Source organism: Alligator sinensis, unplaced genomic scaffold (assembly GCF_000455745.1).
Source record: "Alligator sinensis unplaced genomic scaffold, ASM45574v1 scaffold1581_1, whole genome shotgun sequence".
Lineage (NCBI taxonomy): Eukaryota > Metazoa > Chordata > Crocodylia > Alligatoridae > Alligator > Alligator sinensis.
Genome location: NW_005842641.1, coordinates 607234 through 620465, shown reverse-complemented (window position 1 = coordinate 620465; position 13232 = coordinate 607234). Strand labels below are relative to the sequence as shown.

The window sequence follows — 13232 nt, the reverse complement described above, 5'->3', positions numbered from 1 at the left end:
AAGAACCCAAGTTAACTTTACAGTGAGGACAAGCTCTGCAATACAGAAAGTCTCACATGGTTGTCTGCTATGATGACACACAAATGTAAACATTTCAGCATGCAAATTTAGTCACATCCAAATATACTTATTTACATTCAACCTGTAGGTCCTGGATGGCAAGTGGGGAGATTTCTAACCACTGGGAAGCAAACCACAGGCTTGTCCTGGGGAAAGAAGTCGAAAAATTTTGCAGGCTGGAATAGTAACTAGATCATGATATTTCCTTATTGCAAATGAAAAATACACCAAGTAAATCTACAGATCACATTCTACATTGAGATACAGTACACAAGGGTAATCAATAGCTGAGCAATAAGCAGCAAAGTTTTGTGTTTGCAATTCACAGCACACCAGAGCACACATTTAATATAAGAAAGAATTTAATGCCATAAAAGTCGATTAAAACAGAGCCAAGTTTCTCAAAGCAATGTTAACTCAGCCTTATTTTATGTATTCTAAGATCTAGTCTTTTCTCTGTCCCTATAGCCAAAACCCCTTGGTGAAAACTGCCATTATTGTATCTCACAACTTCCTTATCCCCAACTCCCCACATGCAGATCAACTGCCTCTAAATCGATTCAGAATACAGCCACTAACATTATTCACTATTCTAAGCACATCACCCTTTGGAACTCTTCCTTTAGCCCCCCATTTTTTGACTGCAAAGTCCTAAATACTCCCCTTTGCCCCAAACTTTCATGTCTCTTTTTGAACTCTTTCACCTTCTAACATCATCTTAGATTCAATACATGTCCATTTTTCCAACAATCCTTGCCATGGTTTTCTTCCACATCACTCCTTATGCTTTGAATGACCTCCTTAAAGCTGATCCAAAAAGGTTAGAGTCCCTGTGGACTGTACACTTCTGCCATGCCTAAAGGAAACTCAAAATATTTAATTTTTGTTAAAGTTTATTAACTTGTCAGAATCAATCTTCACCTGGGCCATTTTATTTGTATGGCATACTTCTCTTCCTTGTCTGCGTTAATTTGTCTCGTTCAGGATATATGCTCTTTGAGACAGAGATCTTACTTTTCTTTATGTTTGCACAGGGCACAATACAGCATGGGAGAAATCAGAATCAAATAAACTGCAGGTTACAATCTCTGTTAACCCAATACTGAGGGCACAGACAAGACATTACAGTTACATGCAAATCACAAAACAAATAGGCAACACTTGGTACTTTACTTTTAAACTGCACAGTAATGTTCGCCATGTTTACAAGTTAACTTAGTTGTTAATTTTTTATATTTGTAGTGTTTGATTTGAAGTCCATTTTTCTACACATTCTAGAGATAACACCTGTGTCTTACTGTAAATACAGTCAAACACAGTCAACATGTCTATCCATTAACCAATATGAGTGGGATCAGGTCCTTACTGACTAGCATAAAGTTAACTGAATTCACTGGTGAAATGACAATTCCACCAATATTCATAGGTTAGGCACAATGCCACATTATCAGCTGGATTGTTATTTGCTTGAGGAAGAATTCCAGGTTTTACAAATTCTTTCCAATATTACTCAACTGCCATCCTTTCCTTTTGTTTCTTACCTCATTCTACAAAGTAGGCCCGAGGCCATAAGAACAGATGGGTATTCTTAGCCTAATGATAGACCATATTTTTAACTAATAATTAGTTAACAAGAGTTTAACAAGACAATACGTTCACAGAATAGTTGTCAGAAACATCAAAACCTATATAGAGTAGTTACATGAGGAGCTGTTCACAATCAAATGGGAGACCCATGTGCTCAATTCACAGTCTGGTCTTTACACTTGTCACAGAGTGTAAAGACAACAAGGATATGTATATGGAAACAAATCTCATACCACCCAGGCATCAAATTTTGTGAAGGAACACCTGTGTCCCTGAAAAATATTTTTAAACTATTACCAAATGTGGGTGAGCAGTATCACCTAACTGGAAAGGGAAGTAAACTTTCAAGCACTGATCCTTTTAAGGTCTTTCTATCGGAACTTATCAACCATAGAAGACACAAATGAAAGCAAATCAACTGAAAACCAAAAACCAAAAAGGGTAATAATTCTCAGAGGCTTACATCTTCCAGGCAGGAGGGGAGAGAAAACATCAGAGGCTTACATCTTCCAGGCAGGAGGGGACAAAAAACCCCATTCCTCTTTTAGTAGCCATTCCCAGTGTTATTCACAATCCTTAAAATCTTTACTCTAGGGCTTCCCAGGTCCACACAATTTAAGCTTTTCCCCAGCCAGCTCCTGTTCTCTAAAGGCATCTCTCCCTTTCAGACCATCTGTCTGAGAGGTGAAGCAGCTCTTCCTCCCAAGCTCTAACCTGACCTTGGACTTCTTCCATCTGCCGCCTTGCTTAAGGGCAGGAAGTTTTATATGCAATTTTCTGTGCAACATGAAACTAGGTGCAAGCATCTGACCCATGATGACAATCACCAGTTTTAAAGGCACAATGATCGTAGCAGGAGGAGTAGAAGGCACACACATCTCAAGGCCCTGTGCCCTGTTACAATGTCTTTGATATGGGGGAATGAACAAAAAAATGGCATCTTCTAAATTAATAGACTAGTGTGCATATTATATGTGTAAGCTGGAGATAGAGGTAGAAGAGATAGACAGAAAGGATGTTCTAGTACTGAGGTGTCAAACATTTGGCTACAGGCCAAATAAAGCCTGTCATACTGCTTCATAGAATTTGGTGACACAGCTAGTGGTGGGCAGGTCCTGCTACAGAATCCAGATCCCTCAAGTCCCAGGAGATATAGTACTTAACAGCAGTGGGGTATGCGAGGGCTGTGCCCTGCTCATCCTGTCCCCACTTGGCCCACCACCAGTTGTGCCACCTCCATCACAACAAGCAGCTACCTTATCTAAAGCTACCTGCCCCACTCCTGCCACCACGGTTGCTACAACCCCCTCACACTCTGCCCACTGAGAAGCCCAGCAGTTTGGATCCAGACCAGGACGAGTTTGACACCTCTGTTCCAGTAAATGAAACACCACATTGTGACTAAGAAAATCCAAGTTCAATTCTTAGCTCAGCTACAGACTTCCCATGTGACCCTGAGTAAGTCAAATCTTCCTTATGTCTCAGTTGTCATCTATCTGCTAATTGGAATAATATTTGGCTACATCAGGGCAGTCCAAATCACAGTCCACATGCAGTTTGCAGGCCCCCACAGCCACCATACCCACACAGCAGAGGGCAGTATCCCAGAGGCTCAACCCCATAGCATGTTGATGGCACTGTGTATGGCCCCCTAGCCACAGGGAAGTTGGACTGCCCTGGGCTACAGCACCAGGATGGATGAAGAGGATACTTTTTATTGTCTGAGAAAAAGGTTTAGATGCTACAATGGTAAGAACCACATAAGTATCTAGAGAGGATACATTTTGAATACAAATTAAGATTTTCTATCATTTTTATTCCAGAGTGAACTTGGAGCAGTGTCCCTGATGAACTGAACAGGATTTTTAAGTAAATTCAAGCTACACCATGTTACTGGTGATCATGTGTGAAAAGGAATAAATGCAGCCTGACCTTCACATCCACTTTGCACTCTGGAGGATGGGCGAGCAATTAGATACGATATCACTGAGATGCATCATAGGACCCACCAACATCAGTTTTACAGTCATTTGTTCAAATATAAGCATACCTCATAATGTTCTCTACTGCTCTAATTGGTTAAAAATAAGTTTTAAATTAAATCAAAGCTAAAACAAAATCTGGTGATCTCCTGCAATTCCAAACAATTACAGATAAGTACTCCACGTTGTACAAAGACAATGACATTAGTTGCAAACATTCTGGAAAAAAAACCCTACTTCCACTGCAATTCTTTACATGACTCCCAGATATATCAGGTATCAGATATACCAAGGTAATTTTCTACCCATTCACACAAATGGGTTTTCTGATGTAGCAGAATAATAGATGCACAAGTTCTGGCAAATTTTTCAAATAGAAAAAAATTAGTGAACCAAGGATAACTCCCCACCAAAAAAAGAGAAAGAAATAAATGAAAAAATCCCAAAATGTGATGACTAGTATTCATATTAACCTGTAACTATAAGCCACCACATTACAAAAACCAGCAGTATGTTAATGAAACCTACTGATGACAAAGTTGAAAAGGTGATTAGGATGTTACATAGGATAAACTAGATGAGCATGAGAACTAAGGTTACAGAAATGGGATGAAATGCAGTAGTAAAAAGTACAAGGTCATGTACATAAGGACTAAAACCAAGTCTACAACTATACTAAAACAACTAACACTATAATTTCTGCTATAAGCTGTGAGCTCACTATTTGGAATTGACTGAGGAGAATGACCCATACCTGTTAGTCAATCATAAAATGATTATGAGCCACCATTATGCTAAGGCTGTGAAAAAACAAAATGTGAACCTGGCATGTCTCAGAAAAGACATTTCTAGTTAAGATGGGGAACTATTAAGGTCAATGTACAAAGCACTGTTGATACTTCTGATCACAAGAGATATTAATTCAACCTAGAACCAACTCAGACAAGGGCTGCTAGCATGATCAGGAAAAATGTGAGCCTATCTTATGAGAAAATTTAAAAAAAAGGTTGTGGTTTATTTAGCCTAGTAAAATGAAAGTTGATGGGGGATATAAATTGCACTATACTAGAAGTCTCAAAGATATAGCCTGTGGGCTGGATTTGGTTCATGCAGTCCCATCATCCAGCCCTCAGAGCTGGCCCTGGGAGTGAGATGATCCATGAGGCTGGGCAGGTGCATGTGTTCAGGGTCTGGAACATGTACCAGACATCCCCCATTCCAGCCACTCTGGGATCTATGCCACAGGCAGTGCTTCCCACACCCTGCCAGTCCAGGACATGTGTTGCATGTAGCACAGATTCTGGAATGGGTGTCACATGGCAGTCTGGTGAGGGCAGCTGACACGTGTTACAAATGGTGCCCACTCCAGCCAGTCTAGGACCCATACTACATGTGGCACCCACTGTGGCCAGACTACCAAACAGCACTCGCTCCGGCTGATCTGGGATTTGTGCCACATGCAGCACCCAATCCAGCCAAACCAGGACCTGTGCTACACACAGTGCCTGCAGCACCACGTGTAGCATGGAGCCCAGAGCAGTCGGAACAGGTGCTGTAACTGGCATGTGGGAGGTGGAGTCTTGGGCCCAATCTGGCTTGCAAACTGGCCCCTTGGCATTCCTCTGGCTCAAGGGTCCAGGAGAGTTTGACACCCCTGTGCTATACAAACACCTCTTTGGAGGCAGGTCAACACCCAAGAGGTAAAAAAGACATTTAAGCTAAAGGCCAATGTTGGCACAAGAACAAATGGCTATAAACTAGTAATGAATAAAATTTAAGCCAAAAAAAAAAAAAAATCAGAAGGCTTCTAGCAAATGAGGGTCTGGAATGTCTAACTGAAGGAGTAGGGGCAAAACAGCTAAACAGTTTTAAGATTAAGTTTTATCAGTTTCATACAAGGGATTATACAACATGGCAGCTCATTGATCCCAGGAAATCCTTCTAAATCCACATTCCTAACTGGAGCTCACTCAGGAATTACATCTGCTCAATCCAGACCACAATCTCATCCTTCGGGCATCAAGGGTTTTTGAAACCGAGTTAAAAAAAAACAAAAAAACAACAACCCCCCCTCCCCCCCTTTTTTAAACTGACATAAAAATACCCTATCTTTATTTCATGTAAGGCTGACCTTTTTAAAACAGCATCACATAGGTTAGTAGTTTCCATTAGAGATTAGGGGTTTGTGATAGTGCACCACTGTGGCAGAGCACAGATTGTGCCTGCCACTTTAAGGGGTCTGAGTAGAAAGTAAGCAGCCTGCAGGTGGGAGTAGGCTCAATCAGGCAGGAGCATGTTAGACAGGCGGCTGCCTGATTGGTGGAGAGGCTGGGAGTCTGAGTATAAGAGCAGAGCTGGCAGTTGCTGCAGGGGGGCCGAAATAACATCACCCAGCTGGAGATCTGCTGCTCCCAGAACAGCTTGGAGATTCAGGGTAGGATCTATGGGGATGGAGGAGGTTCCTGGTCCTGGGGAATGACCTAAAACTACCCTGTTGGGGCGGATGGTGTGATGGGGCTTCTAGGGACAGGGTAGTCTCCAGGAAATGCCACACCTGTGCCTCCCCAGTGAGAGGCAAGTATGGGGCACCAGAAAGCCTCAGCCTCCACTGCCTCCCGTGGAGGGGACAGGCTAGGGAAACACACCCCAGCAGAAAAAACACAAGAGCCCAGGCCCACTGAGTGAAGCCTGAGGCCCAAGGGGCATTAGGCCCAGAAGCCTCAGTATGGGGATGTGGAAAGACTGAAGCCCCAGTGTGGGCACCGGGGCCCAGGTAGGTCTGAGGATGCCTGAGGCCAAGTCTAGGCCGAGTGTGGCCCAGCTAAGGAGCTGGGGGAGTTTGTGGATAGGGATGCCATCTGCAAGGCATGGGACACGGTAGAACGGGAGGTTTGGAGCCATGCATTAGTCGCTGGCATCAGGGCAGTTAAATGGGCAGCCTCCCACCTAGGAACAATTTAAGTTACATCAAAGGTGTGGCAGGTGAGCATACTGCCCTAGACAAGTGGACGGGTCAACATTCAGGACGGGCGGCCTGGGACAGCCCACATGTTACAACCATAAGTACTAGAAAAGAAGAATGAAATAAGGGATGATGCATGCAAATGCTGACAATCAAGCAAATTACATTTAAAAAATGATGAAAAATCAAGACACACTCACCACTTTCCATCTTTCTTTGACTAAAGTTCCCACACTGAGGATGTCTGGCTGCTCCCCTCCTCCACTCATTGCAACCTCCTGATGCAATGTAGTTGCTATGCAGAGTCTACGTCAGTACAGATCAACCAGTTCCCAGAGGTGGCTTCCATTTAACCTGAGGCTAAAGAAACAGAGATCAGCACAGAGGAGTTCATTAAATGTAGTTACAGCTGCACAATTAAACTCACAAATAAAACCTCGGGATGTCAATATTTTAAAGCTCTAATGCCTGTTGCTATTTCAGACAAGGTTCCTTGGGTGAATTTGATATCTTTTATTAGACCAACCCAAATGGTTGGAGAATAGTTAACCATTTGGGCTGGTCTAATAAAAGATATCAAATTCACCCAAGGAACCTTGTCTGCCTATGTCCTTAGACCAACACAGCTACAACCCAAACCCCTGTTGCTATTTCAGGCATTTTAAATTCTACAGTGTAGTATGTGTAAGTAGTCTTATTTATTATTATACATACATAAAACTGTAGTTTGTATGCATTACAATGTTGCATTGTATTAATCTGCACAATTAGTTAGAAAAAAAAGAAGAATGAAAAATTTTAAGTATGGGCAATACAGCAGTTCAATGAAGGAATGGCCAACCTGTGGCATGTGTGCCACAAGTGGCATGGGCAGCCTTTCTATATGGCACATGGTTAATCAGAGGGACAGGCAGCATAGCAGCAAATATGCCAGGAAGCAAAAAACAGAGCAACGGATCAGGCAAGGGAAAAGGATCAGAGTAGCACCCAAGTAGGATGCAGGGCTAATTTGTGCCATGTCTGCCCGAAAGGTTGGCTTCCACTGGTTTACTACACGGACAACAGCAAAAGAAGTCTTGCCGCCTGTATATAATATCTATACAGTACATGAAAATGCTATAAATAAACTGAAGCCACAAAATACCTACTAATCACAAACAGGCAAGATCTAGGTTTATATTGCTCATTTGAAAAAGGATTTAAAATCTACAATGCTTCTTAGGTTCCGAGGGTGGCACTGACACCAGGAGAAGGTACTCTTTAGCTATTCTATCCAATTAGCAACCAGTTTAAATGGAGATCTTATTCTTCCATTACTAAACAGGTCCAACCATGCCAAGTTTGGGCATTCTGGCCCAATGTAACATGAATGCAGATCACTGACAATCAGCTGAGGATCAGGTTCATCTTTCAATTTATTAACCTACCTCTGAATCTATGTAAAGCTATTTTTGCCACCAACTGCATGTACCTCCCATGAATCTCTACCTAATCTGAAAATGTTTAAGTCATCTGAAGCTGTGAACCCTAACCTCCTTTGGAAAAAAACAAAAAACAAAACAAACAAACAAACAAACAAACAAACAAACCACAGGGCACAATTTGGCCAGTCAATTATTGACACAGGTAAAAGAGAAGAGAAGTGTTTTAAAACCTTGACCTAACTCCAGCCCTCTTGGTTGTGAAGGAAATCTTCCAAATAAAAAAACCTAAATACAATCAATGCCATATTGCGCCTTCTTGCCTCAAGCTCATGCATGCCAAAAATCCTATCACCATTTACAGCTTCCCAGGTGCAAAAAGCTCCAACTGTCTCCTATTCTGCTGCCAAAACTCAGCTTCCCTTCCGGCAATTTCTGTATTACAGCTATGTTATCATTACAAGAGCCTGCAGCAGTTTCACAGTTTGAAGACAAAGTTAAATATATTGAATCTAGTATCAAAATAATGCTCATTTATGAATGTAAACTTGAATATACAATACAATTTCCAGTTTGCAAAAAGGTTTGGAATGTTGCATTAGTCAAATCCTCATAGGTGATTTCATATTTACTCAAATACAAGAAGATTTCAAATTTATGAATGCCTCCTCCCCCGACAATAATTTGATTCTATACACAGAAAGTTTAGGAGCTTGTTATAATTTTCCATATTTAGAGCCATATTGGAGGATGGTCTTAATTCATTCCCCTCCACTGCAACAAAGAAAGCAGTGGCAGGGGTGCATGTTGGGGTGGCAGGCAGTGGGAGTGTCAACTGGCCTGACTCCTGCCCCTTGCCGCCACCACACCTGTCCCTCGCACTTGCCCACTTGTAGTGCCTGTTGCCCCCTGGTGTCTGGTCCCTGCCCTTCCCCTGCCACCTCCCCTCACCTTGCCACTTTCCCCACTACCCTGCCTCCCTCCTCCCTTCCAATTACCCTTAGTCATGGCTCCAGCCCTGCACCAGCTCGTGGCACAGAGTACATGGTGGCTCCAGCCCCCAACTGTCCAGTCAGCAGTGGCTGCAACAGCTGCAGTTCTGGCCCTGAGACTGGGTCAGACCTGGAGCAGAAACCAAGGCTGCAGCTGCTGGCACTGGTCAGAAGCAGGCTGGAGCCACCATTTGGTCTGTGCCCAGAAAACCAGAATTGCAACTGAAAGTAAGCAGCAGTGTGGGGGAGAGAAAGCAGGCAGAAGAAGTGACAGGGAACTTGAGTGGGAACAGAGGTTGCGCAAGGCAGGTGAGGGGGCAGTGGCTGTGGCTCTGACCCTGAGCCCAGGTTGGGGCTGGGACTAGGGCCAGGGCTGGAGCTGCAGTAGATGCCTGCCCCGCTACCAGCCTTGTACTCAATTCCAAGATCAGGAGCTTCTTCCCCACCTCCACCCCTCTGCACCATGTTGAATGAAGGAAAAAAAACCTCATCTTGGATTGAGGTAAATAAGGATACATTTTGTCTACCATACTGCTATTAATTGGCTATAAAGATAAAAATTAAGAAAATGTACATGTGCTTTACCTGAAATTTTCCTTTCTGGAAAAAATAAGGTCTACAGATACATGATGCTGGATCTTTGCTCTCTGCAGCCTAGAAGGCAAATCAAAAAAAAACTTTCTGTCAACTCAAAATAGGAGGTGTATTCCTCCACTTCTGAGAAACTTCCATCTAAGATATTTCCATGGTTTAGGAAATCTTTAACTGCTCTGTATCAGTGAGAAAAGATTAATCATTGAGACTAAACAGAACATTCATCCTGAAGTGCAAGGGATTGAATAAACAACAAATTGTGAGTGCCAATTACTTACCTGCTATCTTCTCAATTAAACAACCTATTCTTTGATAGGTTGGACATCTGGAATGCATCACTCCAAAAAGGAAATTTTACAGAAAGGTGCAGCTAAATTTTCTTATTCTTATCCATGACACCAGGATTTTCACCATATGGGCTCAGATTGGGAGCTATATATATGTATGTGCAGACAGTAAAAGGCATCATTTCACAATAGTCACTGTAATACTACAGCAAGAGCACCTATTGACTGAAAATTCCCTCAAATGATGACCGTCTCATCTGTATCATCTGAAGGAGGTAGAAAGAAACGACTGTGTGGCTGCCTTGCCATTTTCTTTCTACAATCTTTCTGGTCTACAAAACGTCCACAGGAGTGATGGAATGAACTCTTACTATTGAAGATGTAATTGCAAGTGGGATGCAAACAGATCTATTGCTGAGAAACCAAATTCCTTTACTATGGAATAAAAACAGATTTGGGTGTACTGTTGTTTTTCTGCAGAATCTCTCCTTATGCCTAATAAACCTAATGGGCATAACCTTCATTTTCCCTCGGGTGTGAACAAAGCAAGCTGACAGCAGATTTTCGTTCACCCAGGTCAGCAACAAGTAAAAATCCTCCCTGTCACTGTTGCTCCCTTTTGTCTTTTAACATATGACATGGTTTGATGTGCTGTCTGTCAAAATCAGCACACGAGAGGAAACAGAGCCTTTGTCCCTAGCTCCTGTTAGTTTATACTGCAATTGTTTTCATTTGGACCAGTTTCTAGGGACAGTCCTTTATACCATGCGAGTGCCCAAGACTTACAGCTATGGCAATATCTGACCAGGTGTCTTTGTCTATTAGAAAGCCTGGTTTGAATCTACTCTGACTCAGAGATTTGAAAGTGTTCCTGCGGTGAAAGTCTTCTGCGGGAAGCAGATAATACAAATGAAAAAAAAGTAAGAAGCTCTGTAGGAGTCTAATGCAAGCACATCCCACAAGGAATATCCACACAGAACACTGATCTTGGAAGAGAAAAAACATATGAACGGATGCTTCCCTTGAGAAGCTATTTTGATAAAGTCTTCTCAGCTTCTCCAGTATTTCCTGCAATAAGAAATTCTGTAGGAAGACAGCATCTGTTTCCACTCCAAGATGAGGGAACCAGTGAGACAGCACTGACAGTCAAAAAACTGACAGTAGCTGTGAGTAAGTTTGAATGAGGAGGAAGTGGTAGATGTGGATTCCTTCCTGTTTGACTGGATCTGTTGGAGGGCTGCTATTAACACTACCTCCATTTTCAAAAGCTTCCATGATACTAGAGATAAGCCAAAGGATGAGGACTTGTTCCTGCAGAATTCACTTCTGAGAACGAAGTACAGGAAACATCCATAAAACTATCAAACTGGGATCCAGAACTAAGTAGCCTCCAACTCTACCAATATTGTATACCCCTTTCGTTGCTGGCAGCTAGTGTGGATTTTACGATCTCCATTGCAAATTCTGATTTCTTCACAGATCTGTTGAGATATTACAGTCTTCTGTTTTTTGTTTGTTTTTTTTTAATTTAAACAGATTGAGAAAAACTTGCAATATTGTTTGCCCATGTCAGCACTGATTACGGAAGTGTGCAGGGGCACTTGAGATAAAACATGACAATTCCAATGTATTTATTCTTTGGCTTTACACAATGATTATGCATGAAAAAGAAGTTGAGATGATGCCTTTCTGGACTTGTCTGCAAAGAACCTGCTTATAGAAAAGACCGCTCACAAAATAATCTCTCCCAGTTAGAAATCCCAAATTCATGATCACCATGAAAACAGGCACATTTATTTCTGGTGGTGATATCAAGAAAATGCACACTGAGGAAACTTTTAGCCTTCTATATGAAGGCCAGGAAGGTGAATATGAAATAGAAAGAAATGAAGAAGGTGGCAAGGCAAGGTGACCTCCACAGAAACTGTAGGCAAAAGTGAGGACATTAGCGCACAGGAACCCACAGCAGCAGTTAAGGACAGTAATCCCACACTTTTTCAAGTTTTTAGGTATGGCAGCATATTCCCTTATTACACCAAGGTGCCAGAGGGGGAATAGAGTTAGCTCGTCTACAGCAACTGAAGAACTAAATCACACCTTTAAAGTGCTCAGAAAGTGAATGACAACTTTTCCTCAGTCTTTTAATTTTAATATTTTGAGTTTCCAGTTCTAATTAGAAGCATTTATCTTCTCCTCTTAAGCAAGAAGGCTTTTCCTTTGTTTAGGAGTTGGGGTACATACAAACTTAGAAGAAACAGCCCAGGTTTATTTCTGCATAAATTTTCCATTGTTGCATTAGAGAGGATGATCAGGAAAAGAAAAATCAAGAAATCACGTCTGCCCATCCTGCATCTATGAAGGTGAGCTAAGGAAAACTCGCACTGCTGCACTTTGTGAATTTATATGATCAAAAGGAAAAATTTGCTTGGCAGTGAGGAGGAAGAGGAGGATCAGGAGCTCTGTCTCTTTCCTTTCAGCTTTCCTCTGTTGGGACATCTAGAAGTTTGTGAACATCAGCAAGATTATTTTATTAATGTCCTCTTTGATCATCCTCTTCAGACCGAGAAGGAGAAGAGCCTCACAGGTCCAACCCCAGGCTTAAAAAAGTAAGTTCAGTCTCAAAGTTTGTGCTTGCCAAGGTCCAGAAGGAGCTTTCCAAGGTCCTAAACTCTATTCAAAAGATTTCTGGGCCTGCACTGAACTCATCCCAGAAGCACAAGCTCCAGCACTATAAGTTTAAAGGGAATCACTGACTTGTTTCCAGATACCACAGCTGAGCTAACATTACTAGTAGAAAGTAACTCGGAGCCACAGAAAGACCAGGCAGTAAGAAGAGAGGATTCAGGCTTTTTTTAAATCTGTCTGCATTCCTAATAGTAGCTTCCTGCCCCTATAACAGTAAGGAGGGAGGGGTTGGGCAGCTGATCTGCAGTCAAAAGTTGGGGTTGCGGACATGGGAGTAAGCAGCTGAGCAAGAAGTTTCCCTGGACATCTTATACTCTGCTTCAAGCTATGTGCCAGAGAAGGCCCTCACTTGTGCTGAATCCAGAGCCTGGACTACACCAAGGGATTTTGCTGCTGAAGTGCTGCCACTGCTTGCTGGGACTCATCCTGCTTTGGGGGGGAAGGCCTGAAGGAAATCCTGTTCCAGTCTATTCCCTTGAGGGGGTCTCTTCAAATCTCCACACAGGAACTCAAAATCAGCAGAGGAGGTACAAGCAGCAGTTTCTGGCAGCAAGATGCAAAAGTTTCAGAAAGGGCACTGCCTCACCATGCAAGTAAGATCCTGATGACCTGGAAATTTTGAACAAGCTTTTTTCCCCCCCTCCCCCTCTACAAATCTGTTC

General features: G+C 42.4%; 1 protein-coding gene across 3 annotated transcripts in view; it reads right to left on the bottom strand.

Moving 5' to 3' along the window:
• The window catches only part of TTBK2 (tau tubulin kinase 2), a 171699-nt gene extending 161975 nt beyond the window's left edge, over nt 1-9724 (bottom strand). The window contains exons 1-2 of one of the 3 annotated variants that reach the window (XM_025215335.1): nt 9590-9724; nt 6792-6951 (exon numbers count right to left, since the gene is read on the bottom strand). In XM_025215335.1, coding sequence (XP_025071120.1) covers nt 6792-6860 — 69 coding nt within the window. In that variant the 5' untranslated portion in view covers nt 6861-6951; nt 9590-9724. Of the gene's footprint in view, nt 1-135; nt 207-6791; nt 6952-9589 lie in introns of those variants that run through there. The other 2 variants (XM_025215333.1, XM_025215334.1) reach the window with 2 other exon arrangements.
• Between the last annotated feature and the right edge of the window lie 3508 nt (nt 9725-13232).